We start from the raw sequence: 20,334 nt of genomic DNA, 5'->3' as shown, positions 1-20,334 counted from the left end.
TTGCTATCCCAAGCAAAGCCATTAATCAGGAGCACCATGGCATGACGATGTTGACAAAGAAGCGCAGCCCTCGCTGGAAGGATGGGAATGGAGTGGAGTGGAAAATACATGAGGAAAGTCTTGTTGACAATGGCAAAGGCATTCATTCAAAGGAGTGGCCAGATAGAGTAAGCGGGGATCAAACTGCAGGGCCGTAGCCAATGACTCTGTTCCACACTGTATTCATAAGGAACAGGTTGAACAAGACACCTTTTGTACAGTGGGAACTTCATAAGGCAAAAATCTCCTCATTTTTCCTTTCTTTTTTTAAGGGCGGAAAAATTACTCGGGACATAAGAGAGTTTTTTTTTTTTGATGGTCAGACAAAAGCGGTTTCAAAAAGGGAAAATGTACCTTTACCTGGTAAAATAAACGGGTGAATTTCTAAGAAAGCTAAACTTGTAAACTTGTGCACGATTGGCCAAAAAGCATGTGACATCACATATTTTGCAGCGAGTTGCAGCCGAGACCATTTGGACTCCATAAAAATTACTGGGAACTTCACTGAAGTTGCATTTGGTGCATAACGGGTGCATTATCTTGGTTTTCCATGCAAGGATTCAAAGCAAACAAGACAATATTGAACAATGCAGAGCCTTGCCAGGTTATATACGAGCAGAGTACTCTCCCTATAGGTGATCTTGTTCTAAGCATGCCACACGTTCTTCTGACATACGTTTATTTTGGGCGGTGTATAGGCAACTGGCTGCTCTCTCAATCGCTCCAAAAAATAAAAACAACCCAGGTTACGTGCATGAAACAAAAACATGCTAACTGCTTAAATTCAAAACACCTCACTACACTGGAGAATGTTGGGGCAGAATTACTGCACTGTAAAGTGTAAAGGTGGGTCTTGTAATACCATCTACCACCTATAGGTGGCGCTACACGATACACATTTACATAGAGAATTTGCATCCCCAACCCCCCCCCCCCCCACCCCTCCCCAAGATCACCAGCAAAGATAAAAACACCCATATACACTAATTTTGGTCTTGCTGATCCTATGTCCAAGTCTGGATGTAATTGGGCCAGAACTGTAGGAGGAGTAGCGAGACAAACAAATAAACACCAGTCCATGAATTATAGTAAGGATTATAATTAAAATGCATAAATGATAACTCTACAATATTTAATTAATAAGCAAAGCTGTGCATGTGTGACGTGATCTTTAAAATGCCTCATAATGCAGGTTATAGATTAGAGTACATCTAGATGCGGACAAACGTCCTCTGGAACAGGTGCGGCTCGCTTGGTCATAATCCACATTCAAGGTACAAAATCAACTTATAATGGTTAAATTAGACAGAAAATGTTATGGTTAAGGTAGACAACTTTGTGTGCCTAAGGCTATCACATGTGTTTTCAATTTTTGTTGTTGTTCATCGGGTCTAAGGCTCATGGAAGAGCTGTTGCACAAATCAGGCACACACAGGTAGAAATACTGACAACACGATACTTGTTTGCAGACAAACACAGTCGGTGACCTTTAGGGTGTGGTGGGAGCAGGGTTAGGGTGGAGAGGGGTGAGGTAACTTTCGATTTGGTCAGGGCCTAGAATCGAGCCGCCGACCTCGCAGACTTAAAGCGGACCCTCTATCAACAATGTCACCTTGATATACAATTTGATGTGGCTACAGATGCTGCACGAAGTCTGTGCATTATTAATTTGTGGTTTAGAAAACTTTGTTCCAATTTTGGTATTGAAAAAAAAATCGAACAAACTTTGAACTGCAGTGTTACTGGGGCATATAGATTACGTTAGATCTGAGAATTAACAATTCAGGTGAGAGTAGATCTGAGTGCAGAAGCGGTCACACACTCATTCACTGACTCTCTCTCTCTCTCTGATGTACCACTCTTCACCAAGCATCGGTGCCACCAAAGCAGCTTCCTGAGCAAGGGTTATACTGGGTGGTTTGCCGTTGCCTTCCCAGCAGTAGTTAGGGCAGAAATTTGGCCATGGTTCCGGTGATAGCTCGCCTCGTCTTTGCAAACTGCAGGGCCTTTAACATCCATCAACTATTGGCGGCAGATGTGACGCCCAGTTTAGCATCCATCCGAGGGATTGGACACACATTGATGAATCACAATACCCTGCATGTGAAACACCGAGATGACAGTTTATAGCTCGGTCAGGATTCAAACCCAGGCTAGACAGCTGAGAGGTGAGTGTGCGTACCTCCAGATCATCCTGCAAGCCCACTGACTGAATATCCGTATATCAATGAAATTATTGCCTCTCAAAATGATAATGATCAGATTTGATAATTTTGAGGTTTTGAAAACTATTCAAAAACAATACAAGTTATACTTCTGGAAAGAATCAAACCAGATAAAGGCTCAAATACAAAATTAACATCAATGCCAACAACCGTTCTTCCAGGACAGCATGTGTCAGATTGAGTGCAGCACCGTACCCAATTCCACAAGGACAGACAGCAGAACTCCCCGAAGGACACAGTCTATATGGCGATTGTGCGTGGGAGCAATAAGCTTGACACAGAACATGAGGCCGCACTACGTTCCTATCAAAAGAAAACATGTTCACCAAAATCCCCACAACACTTCTCTGGTAATTTGATGTCTACGTTTGTCAAATAGCGTTTCTTTGTCAGCGCATGTTGCTTTTAAGTTCATTAACGTGTTGCCCAGGTTTATGCTAGGCCACCATCAACCTCCTTCCATCAACCTCCTTCTGGTGAAGTCCACCATCAACCTCCTTCCATCAACCTCCTTCTGGTGAAGTCCACCATCAACCTCCTTCCATCAACCTCCTTCTGGTGAAGTCCACCATCAACCTCCTCCCATCAACCTCCTTCTGGTGAAGTCCACCATCAACCTCCTTCCAAAAACCTCCTTCCATCAACCTCCTTCTGGTGAAGTCCACCATCAACCTCCTTCCATCAACCTCCTTCTGGTGAAGTCCACCATCAACCTCCTCCCATGAACCTCCTTCTGGTGAAGTCCACCATCAACCTCCTTCCATCAACCTCCTTCTGGTGAAGTCCACCATCAACCTCCTCCCATGAACCTCCTTCTGGTGAAGTCCACCATCAACCTCCTTCTCGTGAAACTCCCAAAATAGGGAGTCACTGCTCACCTACACTATTTCGTTCCTCTTTTTTGCCTCCTGGGGAAACTAACTTCGACATTCTCTTCAGTCTCATTCTTCCTTCTAAGTCTTCAAGACAGCTGTTCACCACCATATCAAAGCCTGCTGTTGGCTTAACGGTTGTGGTGGCTGGATTGAGATAATAGTGTCTTGAGTCTGAACCCCTGTCATGCCGTTGAAATAACACCAGGTGGGTTGACTCAGCCTGCCATCTTTTTGAGGTCGGCAAAATGAGTACCAGCTGACTGGTAACAGGGGCACTGCATCAGCGGCACAGCTGAAAGTAATGCAACCAGCGGCCACAGCCTGCATACAAAACAACACCCACCACCATCTCAGATCAATTCCCATCCAAAACCATTATCTCTACTATCCCTGTTGACCCACCTCAAACCCAACTCCCAACTTTCCAGTTTTACCTTTCCTGGGAGTTTGGTTCTGTATCCATCTTGTCCACCCTATGCGTCCTTTCCTACCCCTCATTCCGTCCCACAGCCATTATTTGTCCAAATGTCTTTCTATTTTGTCCTTCAACTCTGCTGTTGGTGTTTTCCCCCTCTCTTTACTGTTCCTTTTGTTTGTTGCATCCTGATATGTTCCTTGTACTATACCTCTTCCACGAGCCTTGACCCTGCATACAAAGAAAATGGAGATCATTTATATCCGGTGAATGGTAGAAGCCGTTTGCTTTTTGTCAGTTCCTTATTCGGTATCTGTCTCTCGACATTCAAAGAACAAACAACATCAGTTAACTAGATGGTGTGGGTTTCACATAATCTATATCACCTAAGGCTCATACAGTAATGTTTACATATAACAGATGCAGGCCAAGGATATAATAGTATGGCAGATAGGTGCAGGAATTGTGCCTTTGATGATGCAAGCATGGCATTTGGCACACAGTCAGAGTATGTCCTAAGGAAGATGTTTGGCTATAGGGCCATCGCAGATTTGTCCTTTTTCGAAAAATGGCCGCCATTGTTGTCACAGGACAAATCTGCGATGGCCCTATAGCCAAACATCTTCCTTAGGGAATACTCTAACTGTGTGTGAACTCTCGCGCTTGTATCATCAAAGGCACAATTCTCCCAAAGATTTCACCTATCTGCCGCACGAAAAATTGGGCGCCATTTTTTTGGACACATCTGTGATGACTCTAATAGTCAGAATATTTAACTGTGTACCAAATACCATGCTCGTATGATTCAAACAACAGTTTATACAAATTAATAGACCATATACCATATACCATAATATACCATATAAATGGCGGCCATTTTAAAAACATTGTTGTCACAGGACAAATATATGATAACCCTATAGTTAGGGGTCTTTAATTATGTGCCAAATGTCAAGCTTGTATGACCACAACAACAGTTTATACACAGTAATGTACCAAATATATGTAAAACAAGCATTCTGAGTTTTGCGCTGCAATACATGTCCCCTACCGGCAGTCTGTCGTCCGGAAAACTGTTGGGGAAATTACCAAAGTTCAAAGTGCCATAACTTTGTCAAAAATGATCGAAACGTCGTGAAGTTCGAACTTGATCTGTAACTTATCATGAGGAAACCATGTACCAAGTTTGAAATCATTAGCTTTAAGAGTTTAGAAAGAAAGTCCGGAAAACTGTTCTTTGCATGACGGACTAACGGACTGACAGAGTGACAGACGGAGGGACGGAGTGCAAACCTATAGTCCCCTCCGGTGTACACCGGTAGAGGACTAATAACAAGCAATGGAGGCCATTTTGAAAAATGGCCGCCATTGTTGTCACAGGACAAATCTGCGATGGCCCTATATCCAAATATCTTCCTTAGGGCATACTCTAACTGTGTGCCAACTCTCGTGCTTGTATCATCAAAGTCACAATTCTCCCAAATATTTCACCTATCTGTCAGACTATAAGGAGAGCATGGACGAATGAAAACGCGCTGCGGTATCATAATATACGATAAATTCAAATGGTTGTCACCACCAACAGGGCACATGAGTAATCAGAGGAATCTGTCATTGCATAATGTTAGCACAGAAATCAAGCAATCGAAAGATAAGTATCCGTCGGGAGATTTGGTAGCCAAAATAAATGCTTATTGTGCGTTCTCAAAAACCTTACTACGTCAGTAGTGAAAGGAGAGATGTGATGCGACAACTCAAATGAATGAATTCATATTGAACTTGCATTTCTTCTCTCTCTTTTAATTGTGGTTAAAGTAGAGTTGCTGAATTGTTTTTACAAGTGCACCACATGCAGGACAAGGACCCAACATGGATAGGCCATGGATGCCAAATGAGTAGTCACAATAAGGGATAATTAATTAAAGTCACATAAGACTTCTCCTGCCACACCAGGTTGAGTGCACCAACGATTCCACTGTGCAGAACTCGCAAGGGCTATTTACCTGTTATATTTAAGCAAAATAAGAAGGGAATGTAAGTTGTGAAGATTGAAGCAAGGGAGAAAAAGGAAGGCAGTGGGAAAAAATGGTGAGGCGGTATGGTGGAGGTCGGAAATTATGCTGGATTATGGGGCAGGAAATGCTGCCATTTTTATTAGGTAATACGTAGATGGCCTTGAAACGTGGCTAGAATACACAACCGGAAAGGAATTTGCCCGAGAAGATCACATCGAACAATTATGAGGCAAGACGCAGCTACCATTGCTGGCAACATGACTACGATACCAATGAAGAGTCAAAACCTACCGGGAACCAAAATGAAGAGGAGGCATCGACACGTAGCTGCCACTGCGAGCAACACAACTACAATACCAATGAAGAGTCAAAACCTACCGGGAACCAAAATGAAGAGGAGGCATCGATACGTAGCTGCCATTGCTAGCAACACAACTACAATACTAATGAAAAGTCAAATCTACCGGGAACCGAAACAAAGAGGACGCATCTAGACGTAGCTGCCATTGCTAGCAACACAACTACAAAACTAATGAAGAGTCAAATTGTACCGGGAACCGAAACAAAGAGGAGGCATCTAGACGCAGCTACCACTGCGAGCAACACAACTACAATACTAATGAAAAGTCAAATCTACCGGGAACCAAAATGAAGAGGAGGCATCGAGACGGAGCTGCCACTGCGAGCAACACAACTACAATACCAATGAAGAGTCAAAATCTACCGGGAACCAAAATGAAGAGGAGGCATCTAGACGTAGCTGCCATTGCTAGCAACACAACTACAATACTAATGAAGAGTCAAAATCTACCGGGAACCGAAACAAAGAGGACGCATCTAGACGTAGCTGCCATTGCTAGCAACACAATTACAAAACTAATGAAGAGTCAAATTGTACCGGGAACCGAAACAAAGAGGAGGCATCTAGACGCAGCTACCACTGCGAGCAACACAACTACAATACTAATGAAGAGTCAAAACCTACCGGGAACCAAAATGAAGAGGAGGCTTCGAGACGTAGCTGCCATTGCTAGCAACACAACTACAATACTAATGAAGAGTCAAAATCTACCGGGAACCAAAATGAAGAGGAGGCATCTAGACGTAGCTACCATTGCTAGCAACACAACTACAATACTAATGAAGAGTCAAAACCTACCGGGAACCAAAATGAAGAGGAGGCATCGAGACGTAGCTGCCAATGCTAGCAACACAACTACAATACTAATGAAGAGTCAAAATCTACCGGGAACCAAAATGGAGAGGAAGCATCTAGACGTAGCTGCCATTGCTAGCAACACAACTACAATACTAATGAAAAGTCAAATCTACCGGGAACCAAAACAAAGAGGACGCATCTAGACGTAGCTGCCATTGCTAGCAACACAACTACAAAACTAATGAAGAGTCAAATTGTACCGGGAACCGAAACAAAGAGGAGGCATCTAGACGCAGCTACCACTGCGAGCAACACAACTACAATACTAATGAAGAGTCAAAACCTACCGGGAACCAAAATGAAGAGGAGGCTTCGAGACGTAGCTGCCATTGCTAGCAACACAACTACAATACTAATGAAGAGTCAAAATCTACCGGGAACCAAAATGAAGAGGAGGCATCGAGACGTAGCTGCCATTGCTAGCAACACAACTACAATACTAATGAAGAGTCAAAATCTACCGGGAACCAAAATGAAGAGGAAGCATCTAGACGTAGCTGCCATTGCTAGCAACACAACTACAATACTAATGAAGAGTCAAAATCTACCGGGAACCAAAATGAAGAGGAAGCATATAGACGTAGCTGCCATTGCTAGCAACACAACTACAATACTAATGAAAAGTCAAATCTACCGGGAACCGAAACAAAGAGGACGCATCTAGACGTAGCTGCCATTGCTAGCAACACAACTACAAAACTAATGAAGAGTCAAATTCTACCGGGAACCGAAACAAAGAGGAGGCATCTAGACGCAGCTACCATTGCGAGCAACACAACTACGATACCAATGAAGAGTCAAATTATATCGGGAACCGAAACGAAGAGGAGGCATCTAGACGCAGCTACCATTGCTAGCAACACACCTACGACACCAATGAAGAGTCAAATTATACCGGGAACCGAAACGAAGAGGAGGCATCTAGACGTAGCTACCATTGCTAGCAACACAACTACGACACCAATGAAGAGTCAAATTCTACCGGGAACTGAAACGAAGAGGAGGCATCTAGACGCAGCTACCATTGCTAGCAACACAACTACGATACCAATGAAGAGTCAAATTCTACCGGGAATCGAAACAAAGAGGAGGCATCTAAACGCAGCTACCATTGCTAGCAACACAACTACAAAACTAATGAAGAGTCAAATGCTACCGGGAACCGAAACAAAGAGGAGGCATCTAGACGCAGCTACCATTGCGAGCAACACAACTACGATACCAATGAAGAGTCTAATTCTACCGGGAATCGAAACAAAGAGGACGCATCTAGATGCAGCTACCATTGCTAGCAACACAACTACGACACCAATGAAGAGTCAAATTCTACCGGGAACTGAAACGAAGAGGAGGCATCTAGACGCAGCTACCATTGCTAGCAACACAACTACGATACCAATGAAGAGTCAAATTCTACCGGGAATCGAAACAAAGAGGAGGCATCTAGACGCAGCTACCATTGCTCGCAACACAACTGCGATACCAATAAAGAGTCTAATTCTACTGGGAACTGAAACGAAGAGGAGGCATCTAGACGCAGCTACCATTGCTAGCAACATGACTACGATACCAATAAAGAGTCTAATTCTACCGAGAACTGAAATGAAGAGGAGGCATCTAGGCGCAACTACCATTGCTAGCAACATGACTACGATACCAATGAAGAGTCAAAATCTACCGGGAACTGAAACGAAGAGGAGGCATCTCGACGCAGCTACCATTGCGAGCAACACAACTACGATACCAATAAAGAGTCTAATTCTACCGGGAACCGAAACGAAGAGGAGGCATCTAGACGCAGCTACCATTGCTAGCAACATGACTACGATACCAATGAAGAGTCAAATTCTACCGGGAATCGAAACAAAGAGGAGGCATCTAAACGCAGCTACCATTGCTAGCAACACAACTGCGATACCAATAAAGAGTCTAATTCTACCGGGAACTGAAACGAAGAGGAGGCATCTAGACGCAGCTACCATTGCTATCAACATGACTACGATACCAATAAAGAGTCTAATTCTACCGAGAACTGAAATGAAGAGGAGGCATCTAGACGCAACTACTATTGCTAGCAACATGACTACGATACCAATGAAGAGTCAAAATCTACCGGGAACTGAAACGAAGAGGAGGCATCTAGACGCAGCTACCATTGCGAGCAACACAACTACGATACCAATAAAGAGTCTAATTCTACCAGGAACTGAAACGAAGAGGAGGCATCTAGACGCAGCTACCATTGCGAGCAACACAACTACGATACCAATAAAGAGTCTAATTCTACCGGGAACTGAAATGAAGAGGAGGCATCTAGACGCAGCTACCATTGCTAGCAACATGACTACGATACCAATGAAGAGTCAAAACCTACCGGGTACCAAAATGAAGAGGAGGCATCTAGACGCAGCTACCATTGCGAGCAACACAACTACGATACCAATAAAGAGTCTAATTCTACCGGGAACGGAAATGAAGAGGAGGCATCTAGACGCAGCTACCATTGCTAGCAACATGACTACGATACCAATAAAAAGTCTAATTCTACCGGGAACTGAAATGAAGAGGAGGCATCTAGACGCAGCTACCATTGCGAGCAACACAACTACGATACCAATAAAGAGTCTAATTCTACCGGGAACTGAAATGAAGAGGAGGCATCTAGACGCAGCTACCATTGCGAGCAACACAACTACGATACCAATAAAGAGTCTAAATCTACCGGGAACTGAAATGAAGAGGAGGCATCTAGACGCAGCTACCATTGCTATCAACATGACTACGATACCAATAAAGAGTCTAATTCTACCGAGAACTGAAATGAAGAGGAGGCATCTAGACGCAACTACTATTGCTAGCAACATGACTACGATACCAATGAAGAGTCAAAATCTACCGGGAACTGAAACGAAGAGGAGGCATCTAGACGCAGCTACCATTGCGAGCAACACAACTACGATACCAATAAAGAGTCTAATTCTACCAGGAACTGAAACGAAGAGGAGGCATCTAGACGCAGCTACCATTGCGAGCAACACAACTACGATACCAATAAAGAGTCTAATTCTACCGGGAACTGAAATGAAGAGGAGGCATCTAGACGCAGCTACCATTGCTAGCAACATGACTACGATACCAATGAAGAGTCAAAACCTACCGGGTACCAAAATGAAGAGGAGGCATCTAGACGCAGCTACCATTGCGAGCAACACAACTACGATACCAATAAAGAGTCTAATTCTACCGGGAACGGAAATGAAGAGGAGGCATCTAGACGCAGCTACCATTGCTAGCAACATGACTACGATACCAATAAAAAGTCTAATTCTACCGGGAACTGAAATGAAGAGGAGGCATCTAGACGCAGCTACCATTGCGAGCAACACAACTACGATACCAATAAAGAGTCTAATTCTACCGGGAACTGAAATGAAGAGGAGGCATCTAGACGCAGCTACCATTGCGAGCAACACAACTACGATACCAATAAAGAGTCTAAATCTACCGGGAACTGAAATGAAGAGGAGGCATCTAGACGCAGCTACCATTGCTAGCAACATGACTACGATACCAATGAAGAGTGAAATTATACCGGGAACCGAAATGAAGAGGAGGCATCTAGACGCAGCTACCATTGCTAGCAACACAACTACGACACCAATGAAGAGTCAAATTGTACCAGGAACCGAAATGAAAAAGAAGCATCTCAGTTTGAAAAACAGGAATAACTGAGCAATTCCACCACCATTTGGCTGTCTCATCTAAGAAGCACGTATCCCATTCAGCTTTGTGGGGGTGCAGCACATCAAGTAAACATATCCTGTCAATGACAGACCATCGTGAGTGGCAGACACTAAAATGCCAGTAACAACTCAAACATTGGCAGCTTTCCCACTCAGCCTTCCTGGCTCCCATTGTGTTGCGCTTTCGGCTGGACCGACACAAATGGCAATAAAATAAATTACAGGTTTCCCTGGAATGTCACGGTTTCCTCTCTCCAATAAACATGCTAAAAGATGTTCGACACGTTAAATTGAGCCTTCTGAAAAGCCATGCAGATGGATAGTTTCCCATTGGGAGGGGGTTTGGGCTGTGCAACAAAAACAAGTGCTGGGAAAGGAAATAACGGCAACGAGGAGAGGAAGGTGCATAAAGGTAATGGTTTTGGTGATTGCTATGAATTCTATATCTATCTACTGGTATTTATCTATCTATATCTCTCTGTCGTTGGACACACAAGGTGGAGGAGACAACGCCATTCAGCTCTATTCTGCACCAGTCTGTGCAGGTTTTCATCACAAGTGTAATGTATATTCGGCCTAGGTTGAGACGGATCACCTGAACATACCATTGGGCCTGCCTCGCTCTTCATTTTTCCCTCCAGGAGTCCATTTCCAGGTTTGTTTTAGAAGTCTTTTGTCAGACATTGAGTACATGCCCCAGAAATTACCCTACACCCACAAAGCCAAAAGCAGAGTTCAGCAATTGGTTCATGTATGTCTGTCTGTCTGTCTGTGTGTCCACAACCGTCAGTTTATGATGGAGGAACAACTTCATTTCAATTTAAAGTTATATTTTGAAAACGAATCTGAAAACGAACCTGTAGTTTAGCAGTACTTTGGCTTTGAATTTGCCCTGATCACACATGCACAGAGAGGAGTGAAATAACTTTTCTACTTTGTCTGTCTGTCTGTCATTCAAGCAAAATAAATAATCATTCAAAAAAGAAACCTACTGGTTTTAGGGATGTCATAAAGGACACGACCAACAGGCATAAAGAACTGATTTTATGTGTTAACTAAGGTGGTGTAAAAGGCGCTGCGGCAACGGCAGTAAAGTTCCGGGAAAAAAAAAATATACAACATTTAAAATCTTTACTTTATTTCAATTGAATTATATACTTGAACAATGTAGAAGACAAATCATCTTATTGGCACGTTCAAAAACCTTTCATTTAACAGTACTTGGGGACAAATTATTATGGCATTTTACATCATCTTGACCACCATTCAAATTTGCTCCTCACAGACCCCGCCCATGTCCTGTTTTCTCAGGGCTGTGCGGGGTAAGGCGTTCTATGAACTCTCTCGTATTTGAGATGTAATTGGGCCACTTGATGCTCAGTAGTCTCTGCAGACATTTAAACTGGAACCTTAAAAGTTTTGGTTCAAGCTGTCCATCGGTCTCTGCCCCATACAACAGTACCGATAACATTGCCATAAAATAAGTTCAGTTTTGTCATCTCCATGATATGATAACCTTCAATTTATACACTGCTCAACTTTGCAAGGCACTGCAAATGGGTATCGTTGGGTGGTGCTGAAACGATGCTATTATTCCTCAAAATCTCAGTCTTCGACTTGTTAATTCAGAGTTCTATCTCACTCACTGATTGTGCTAAATCAGCTGTTTTATACTACACCTCCCCCAACGCTATCCCTTATGAGGCAAATATCATCAGGAAAGTCGAAATCTACCAGTTTCCCATTGGTCAAGTGAATGTTTGATGTGATGGAATCCGTATACGTCATAACAAAATTAATTGCCACTCCCGAAAATCAGAGATGATAGGATGCAAGCTCGCTCAGGTCCTGTAGTGACACCGAATGGATCCATTGTTTCATTGCCATCTTGAATGGAACACCTGGAATTTTGGTAGAGAAATCTGATGATGTTGATAATTATTTCAGGAAATCCATAAATCTGCAGCATCTTCCACAGTGAGTCATGATGAACACTGTCAAATGCTTCTTGAAAGTCTACGAAGTTGAAGATCACCGGAGTTTGGCATTCGTTACTTTACTCTAATGATGTTACCGAGAATAAATATTTGATCGATGCACGATACATCAGGATACACTCCTGTTTAGTCATCTCACAATCTTTCAACAACTGCTTTCCTGACTCAATTAAAGATGACAGCACAAAAAAACAACTTTGCCAGACACGGAGGTAATGTAACGCCTGACCAGTTATAGCAATTCTGGAGGTCTCCTTCATTAAGAAGCTTTACAATGACACCTTTCCTCCACTCTATGGGTATCATTTCCGTGTTCCATATCAGGTTGAAGAGCTGGAGCAGCGTTTCAAGATTTGATTCTCCACTGGTTTTCAGCTATTTGGTCTTCTCCTGCCACTCAGTTGTTCAACAGCTTTTGAACTGTGTGTAGAACCTTGGCCACTACGATTTCTTCCATTATGACTGAGTTCATACATTCTAGAAATTTGATCAAAATCTATATTCTAAACTCAGGTGCTGATCTATGCCAACTATCTTGAAAATGTTCCATCCATCTGTCTTTAATGCTGTGTGTGTGTGTATATAATTATATATATATATATATATATATATAATATTGCCATTTTGTCTTTTACAGGACCGTTATTGTTGGATTTCAAGTCCCTACCCATATTGCCACACTGCAACGGCGATTCGGCCTCCTCTACTCGTCCTTGAAGACATGCTCATCTTTATGGGTGAGGGTTCAGGCCAGTGCGACAAGAAAAAGAAGTTGGAAAGGTAAGGGCAGCAATGAGGAGAGGAAGGTGTGCGTAAAAGTCATTGCTCATTAGATGAATGTGCTGTGACTTGCACTAAAATAATTCGGTTTTACGCTTGAAAGGATTTTGCACCAAACTGGTGGAGTCTAAATATTTGAATCAAATGAAATTAGTTTCATATCAAACGGTTGCCGGAAACATTCTTTTTTTTTAAACACAAGATCGACTTGTGCAAGAGCAATGTGACAGAGGGTAAAAAATTAAATGTACAGCCAATGGGGAAATGGGGCCAAAGCTGGACACACTAAGCTAGGGATGATTGAACAGGAAAAAGAGGAGAGAGAGAGAGGAGAGAGAGAGAAGAGAGAGAGGAGAGAGAGAGAGAGAGGGGAGAGAGGGAGAGAGGGGAGAGAGAGGGGAGAGAGAGAGCAGAGAGAGGGAGAGAGAGAGGGAGAGAGAGAGGAGAGAGAGAGGAGAGAGAGAGAGGAGAGAGAGAGGAGAGAGAGAGGGGAGAGAGAGGAGAGAGAGAGGAGAGAGAGAGGAGAGAGAGAGGGGAGAGAGAGAGGAGAGAGAGAGGAGAGAGAGAGGAGAGAGAGAGGAGAGAGAGAGGAGAGAGAGAGGGGAGAGAGAGAGGAGAGAGAGAGGAGAGAGAGAGGAGAGAGAGAGGAGAGAGAGAGAGAGGAGAGAGAGAGGAGAGAGAGAGGAGAGAGAGAGGAGAGAGAGAGAGCGAGAGAGAGAGAGAGAGAGAGAGAGAGAAAGGAGGGGAGGAAACACAGTAACCTGCAACTAAGAGGGTTAGGTAAGGTAGGGTTAATGGGGAGAGAAGTGATTGCGGGGAGGAATGGGGAATGACTTTGACATAATGGCACATGGCCTGCTTAGAAATTAGTTCTGCAAGTAAGAAAGAAGGGTAAAAGTATGATAACTAATTAGTGAAGAAAGGTGTAAGAGGGAAGACTAAGATAAATCGAATTGAGTCTATTTTCATTTAAGGTTTTAAAAGAAAGTTTTTTTTTTCCAAGAAGTTTTGAGTTGAAATAGGGAGAACTGGAGGATGATGCAATGAGCTCGAAGGGAGGAAGCAATGGCGAGGAGAAAGGATGGAAAGAACATGCAAGACTCACGAGCACAAAGCTGAGCCAAGGCCCAGACAAAATCCAAATCAATACAACAGGACAAAGCAAGTAAGGTCGACATGAACACATTCACGATACGATTAACACTCCAGGGAACAACAAACAAAAACAGTCAGACACGACAGATCCAACCCGCTTTTTCTTAGCTTTTGAATGAGTTTTCAAGAAGTTGGGAAAACTGCGTGGACTCGTGAAGATACCGGAAATCTGAACTGGATTCACCATAAAGAATAACTATTGATGGTTATGGGTAAAGGACGTTGTCTGAATATGAATGAATGAATGATCGTTTTAAGGCCATTTTCCCTGCTAGAGCGGGGGTTAGCATTGCGGGCCCCATGACAATCATGGTTCCCTGTTTGAGGCAATGTTTTTATGGCCGGATGCCCTTCCTGACGCCAACCCTTGGTCATGCTCTTCGATGCGCAGGGATACGCTGTACCTATTCTAAATCAGGGTACGCACCGTGATCATTCATCCCAGCAAGCTGGTACTCAATTTGCCGACCTCGGAAGGATGACAGACTGAGTCAACCCCCCTGGTGTTAATTTAGCGATCTAGCGATCGACCGGGATTCGAACCCAGGATCCTAGGATCCCAAGCCGGCACCCTAACCGCTAAGCCAACACCAACACCAGTTACCTAATTTTATTGAACAACAAAAAAAAGATAAGAAAGATTCTCTTTGGAAAGTTAATATCAATGAAACAAGGACAAATAAGAGGGTAAGGATGAAACATGAATGTAGATTCACAAATATTCAACAGAAATCTAGTTGTGCAAACAAGCATCCTGGGTTCTGTTTCCCAATCATATTAGCTGAACACAAAATATGTTTTTGTACCTGTATAAAGCCTTTTATGTACCTCTTTCCCGATACCTGTGTACAAAGTCCTTTTACCATCACACACTTGAGCCAGGCAAACCCAAAAGACAATCTCTGAGCCACGCTACCTTGCAGCCCTCGCACGAGCTCACGCCATAGTGGTAACCCGAAGATTTGTCCTGGCACACGAAGCACGGCTTGTAGATCCTTGGCGGGGGCAGTGGAGAAGGAGGGGATCCCAAGTACTCCTCAGAACTACTGCTTTGTCCATCGTTTGCTGTGGGAAAATAACAATTTTACTTTGGGTGATTTATACAATTAAAGCACAAAATTCACACAACGTCTTCACCCTTATTTACCGCCATTGACGTCCTGTCCGAAGATTAAAAAACAAATGGCTATTTATGTATGCAAGAGGATAAGAGGATGGTGTCGAGTTGTGAACAAAACAGGTTTTAGAAGATGAAGAGGGGAAGGGAAAGATTCGGGGAGGAAAATAAATTGGGAAGAGAGAGTATCAGGTTTTGGAAGTAGGGTGGATGAAGGCTCGCACCTGAGGATGGAGGGTGAATGAGAGGGTGGGTAGGGGTGAGAGCACTAATTCTCCATCCAACACGAGATGCATGGAAAACAATATCGGAAAGACTTGTTCTTAACTTAGTGGAGCCAAGAAACTGGCGAAGGCCTGTGCAGGTTGGAGGGTTGGGGAGGGGATAATAGAAGAGACTGCAATATTAAATTAAATAAAACAAAAACAGGAGCGTTAAATTGTCTGTACAAGACACTTTACACAATGATTTGTTTGCAGTATATTTGGGCTTGTCTATTTAAACGAGGTTTTGCAATTTAATGGAGTAAAACTTGAGCAAATAGACAGTTGAAAAAAAATGATATCCAGATGATAACATTACAATATACGATATACTGTATGCCACCATTTTGAGACTGGGCAAGATAAGGGCAGCGGTAGAAAGTCTCCCCCGAGACCTTGTGTTTGATTTCTGGTGGAAATCAGAATCAGACCAAACCTGTGGTATGATGCAGTGCAAGTGGGGGTAATGCATCATGGAGGACCCTGTCCAATAGCAGGTTTGCATTGACTCTTGTATCTGCAATGTAGAAGTTAAATAACCCATAATGCCCCACTCTTTCTCTCCCCCACGAACCTCACATGAATACACTTTTGGATTAAGCCATACCGCTCCAGCATATTATATTAAACATCATTGCTTGTTATGACCTTTCCTGGTGACCGTTAGGGCAGCTCAACGAGGTTCCATACATTAACAAAATGACCTCTTCGGCATCACAATGGCTTGTACCGTATCTGCCTGTGCATCTCCATTGTCCTGAGGCTCCATCGTGTAAACATCAAAACGGACATTCTCAGCTGGCACAACTACTCCTATATTGGCCAAACATCGAGCTTCAGTTCACATCATCCCTGTTGGTGTTACATAAATTGCTGACGTCAGTTCAACATTGGCTTTTAGACAGAGAGACACAGTGCTCGGCCTAACATTGGCATTCTACGTTGGCACAACATTTGCCTTTTCACTTTGTCCCGATAACCATCAGACTAATGCAGCCATTTCAGCTGCCGAAGATCACTTTACATGGAGAACAAAAAATAACGTTTCCAAGATGAAACATTAAGCCATACTAAACATTCATTTCCTGAGTGCTCAAGTATTCTCCGTAAGGCAGATAAACATCCTTTCCCTCCATGTTGAATACATTGTTCTGTGTATTATTAGTGACAACATTCACAATTTCCGCTTTCCACTCAAACTCTGTTTCAGAGACTCAACGTCTAAGCATGTCAGTGTGTTCGTTGCAGATCCATAATCCATAATAGTATACAAGTATACAAGATACTTGTATACATAACACAGTATACAAGATCCATAATCAGTTCTTCCTCAAATTTACAAAAAAGTGAGTTGCGAAGACCGAATGCACAGGGCAAATCGCTCATCGGACTGCTGAGAGAGCAAAGCAAACGGCCTTCGTCACGTGATGAAGCATTGCACCGTCAAAACACACAGGGCTTGAAAAGAACATTTGCACATTTGTGGTGAAAATTACACATATTATTGAGATTCAATAAATTGGGAATGTGTGTCGAGCTCCGATTAATAAAAGAGGGCCTGTCACTTCACGTTTCACATGCTGCGAGAAGATGCAATCTCGTGGAGGATTAATGCTTGAAGGGGACAAACATATATATATATATATATACAGTCACGTGAAAAAGTAAGTACACCCCATGTAAAGTTTTGACTTTTTCAACATATTTCAACATCCAGCTATTTGATCTTCATTTCAACAATATTGATAGATAAAGGTGATATAATATAACAAATATCATGAAACATTTACATTTTGTAGTCCATTGTATAATTGAAATAAACATAAATGCAAATTTTGCATGTGGAAAAGGTAAGTGCACCCCTACATTTATCACTACTTCAAATACCTAAAATTAGAATCAGGTGCAGCAGCTCAGGTGCAAATGATTAGAACATCGTTAGAGAAGATCTTGGAGGAACCTGTCTTATTTAAACCTCAGACATTTCCTTTGGTTTGCTCTTTGTTGTTGAAGTCTGCAGCGTCACCATGCCTAGATCAAAAAAGCTCTCTGAGGCCTTCAGAAAGAAGGTTATAGATGCCTACGAGTCTGTGAAGGGATTTAAAAAGATCTCCAAACAATTTGAAATCAATCATTCGACTGTCCGGAAGATCATCTACAAGTGGAGAAGATTCCAAGCAACTGCCAACTTGTTCAGGCCGGGCCGCCCCAGCAAGTTCAGCCCGAGAGCAGACCGCAGGCTGCTGAAAAAAGTCTCTAAGAACCCCAGAATGTCATCACGGGACCGACAGGCAGCTCTTGCTACTGTTGATGTCAAAGTGCACGAGTCTACCATTAGAAAGAGGCTGCACGAATTTGATCTACATGGGAGGTGTGCCAGGGGGAAACCTTTGCTGTCCAGAAAGAACATCAGGGAAAGACTAAAGTTTGCCAATGAACACCGAGGCAAAGACCAGCACTTCTGGAGCAATGTGCTCTGGACAGATGAGTCAAAGGTAGAGCTATTTGGCCAAAGTACCAGAAGACATGTTTGGTGAAAACCAAAGACAGCATTTGACCACAAGAACCTGATACCAACTGTAAAGCATGGTGGTGGAAATATTATGGTTTGGGGCAGCTTTGCTGCATCAAGGCCTGGGCAGCTCACCATCATAGAATCCACTATGAATTCTTCATTGTACCAGAGGGTGCTTGAGGATAATGTGAGGCCATCTGTCGGAAAGTTGAAGTTCAACCGAAGGTGGACCTTGCAACATGACAATGACCCTAAACATACCAGTAAATCCACCAAGGAATGGATGAAAAGAAAGAAATGGAGGGTTCTGGAATGGCCAAGTCAAAGCCCGGATCTAAATCCCATCGAGATGTTGTGGGGGGATTTGAAACGAGCTGTGCATGCAAGAAACCCCTCAAACATCGCACAGCTGAAAGGATTCTGCATGGAGGAGTGGGCAAAAATTTCTCCCAGTCGATGTCAGAGACTGGTAGACAGTTATAAGAAACGCCTACTTGAGGTTGTTTCTGCCAAAGGGGGCAATACCACCTATTAGAGCCAAGGGTGCACTTACTTTTTCCACATGCGAAATTTGCATTTATGTTTATTTAAATTATACAATGGACTACAAAATGTAAATGTTTCATGACATTTGTTATATTATAACACCTTTATCTATCAATATTGTTGAAATGAAGATCAAATAGCTGTATGTTGAAATGTGTTGAAAAAGTCAAAACTTTACATGGGGTGGTCTTACTTTTTCACGTGACTGTATATCCATGAATGAGCTTCCTGCACCTCTCCACTGGCAGTTTGGCCCGCTCTTCTTGTGCAAGCTGCTCCAGTTCTCCCAGATTGAAGGGTGCCTTTTCCCAACTGCTGTTTTCAGATCTCCCCACAGGAGTTCAATGGGATTTAGATCTGGACTCGTTGCTGGCCACTTCAGAACAGTCCAGTGTTTTGCCTTGAACCATTCCTGGGTGCTTTTTAACATGTGTTTGGGGTCATTGTCCTGCTACAAGACTCATGACCTTCAAGGGAGACCCAGCTTTCTGACACTGGGTTGAACATTGCGCTCCAAAATTCCTTGGTAATCTCCTGATTTCATGATGCCATGCACACATTCAAGGCACCCAGTGCCAGAGGCAGCACAGCAACCTCAAAACATCACTGAACCTCCTCCATGTTTGACTGTAGGGAAGGTGTTCTTTTCTTTGAAGGCTTCATTTTGTTTTCTGCAAACATGGAGATGATGTGCTTTTCCAAAAAGCCATAAGTTGGTCTCATCTGTCCACAGGACATTCTCCCAGAAGGATTGGCTTGTTCAGGTGGATTTTGGCAAACTCCAGTCAGGCTTCCTTATGTCTCTCTTTCTCTCAGCAGTGGGCCCTCCTGGGTCTCCTACCATGGAACCCCCTTTCATTGAGTTGGTCACGGATGGTGCGAGTTGAAACTGTCGGACCTTGTGTCTGAAGTTCAGCTTGAATCTGTTTGGAAGTTGATCGAGGTGCTTTCTCCACCATTTGAACAATCCTTCGCTGCAATCTTTGATCAAGTTTTCTCTTGCAGCCACGTCCAGGGAGGTTGGTGCTGCAGTGCCATTGGCCTTAAACCTCCTGATAGCATTGTGAATGGTGGACACAGGAACATCAATTTCTCTCGAGATAGACTTGTAGCCTTGAGATTGTCCATGCTTGGCTATAATCTTGTGTCTGACCTCCTCAGACAATTCTCTGTTTTTCTTTCTTTTCTCCATGCTCATTGTGGTACACAAAGTGACACAAAACAGCAGAATGACTCCTTTTCTCCATTCAAACTGGTTGAATGAGTGATTTTTATATTGCAGGCACCTGCAACTCATCATATGTGAGCTCAATCCCAAAGTAAAGGAGAATCACCTACTTGAAATCTAATTATTTCTAACAACTTCTAAAAGGTGCCAATAATATTGTCCGGGCCATTTTACGATTTCTGTGTGGAATAAGCTAGGATTT

At 43.1% G+C, this 20,334-nt stretch overlaps 1 protein-coding gene across 7 annotated transcripts in view; it reads right to left on the bottom strand.

Annotated features, from left to right (window-relative positions):
- LOC137429903 (retinoic acid receptor beta) overlaps window positions 1–20,334 on the bottom strand; it is a 219,176-nt gene that overhangs the window by 75,370 nt on the left and 123,472 nt on the right. For 5 of the 7 annotated variants that reach the window (XM_068120260.2, XM_068120259.2, XM_078779954.1 and 2 more), the window contains one exon: window positions 15,380–15,528. In XM_068120260.2, coding sequence (XP_067976361.2) covers window positions 15,380–15,528 — 149 coding nt within the window. Of the gene's footprint in view, window positions 1–15,379; window positions 15,529–15,804; window positions 15,855–20,334 lie in introns of those variants that run through there. The other 2 variants (XM_078779957.1, XM_078779955.1) reach the window with 2 other exon arrangements.

This window comes from Myxine glutinosa, chromosome 6 (genome assembly GCF_964187855.1).
Source record: "Myxine glutinosa chromosome 6, kmMyxGlut1.1, whole genome shotgun sequence".
Taxonomy (NCBI): Eukaryota; Metazoa; Chordata; class Myxini; order Myxiniformes; family Myxinidae; genus Myxine; species Myxine glutinosa.
Note: the sequence above shows the minus strand (reverse complement) of the source record. Positions and strands in the feature narration are given on the sequence as shown.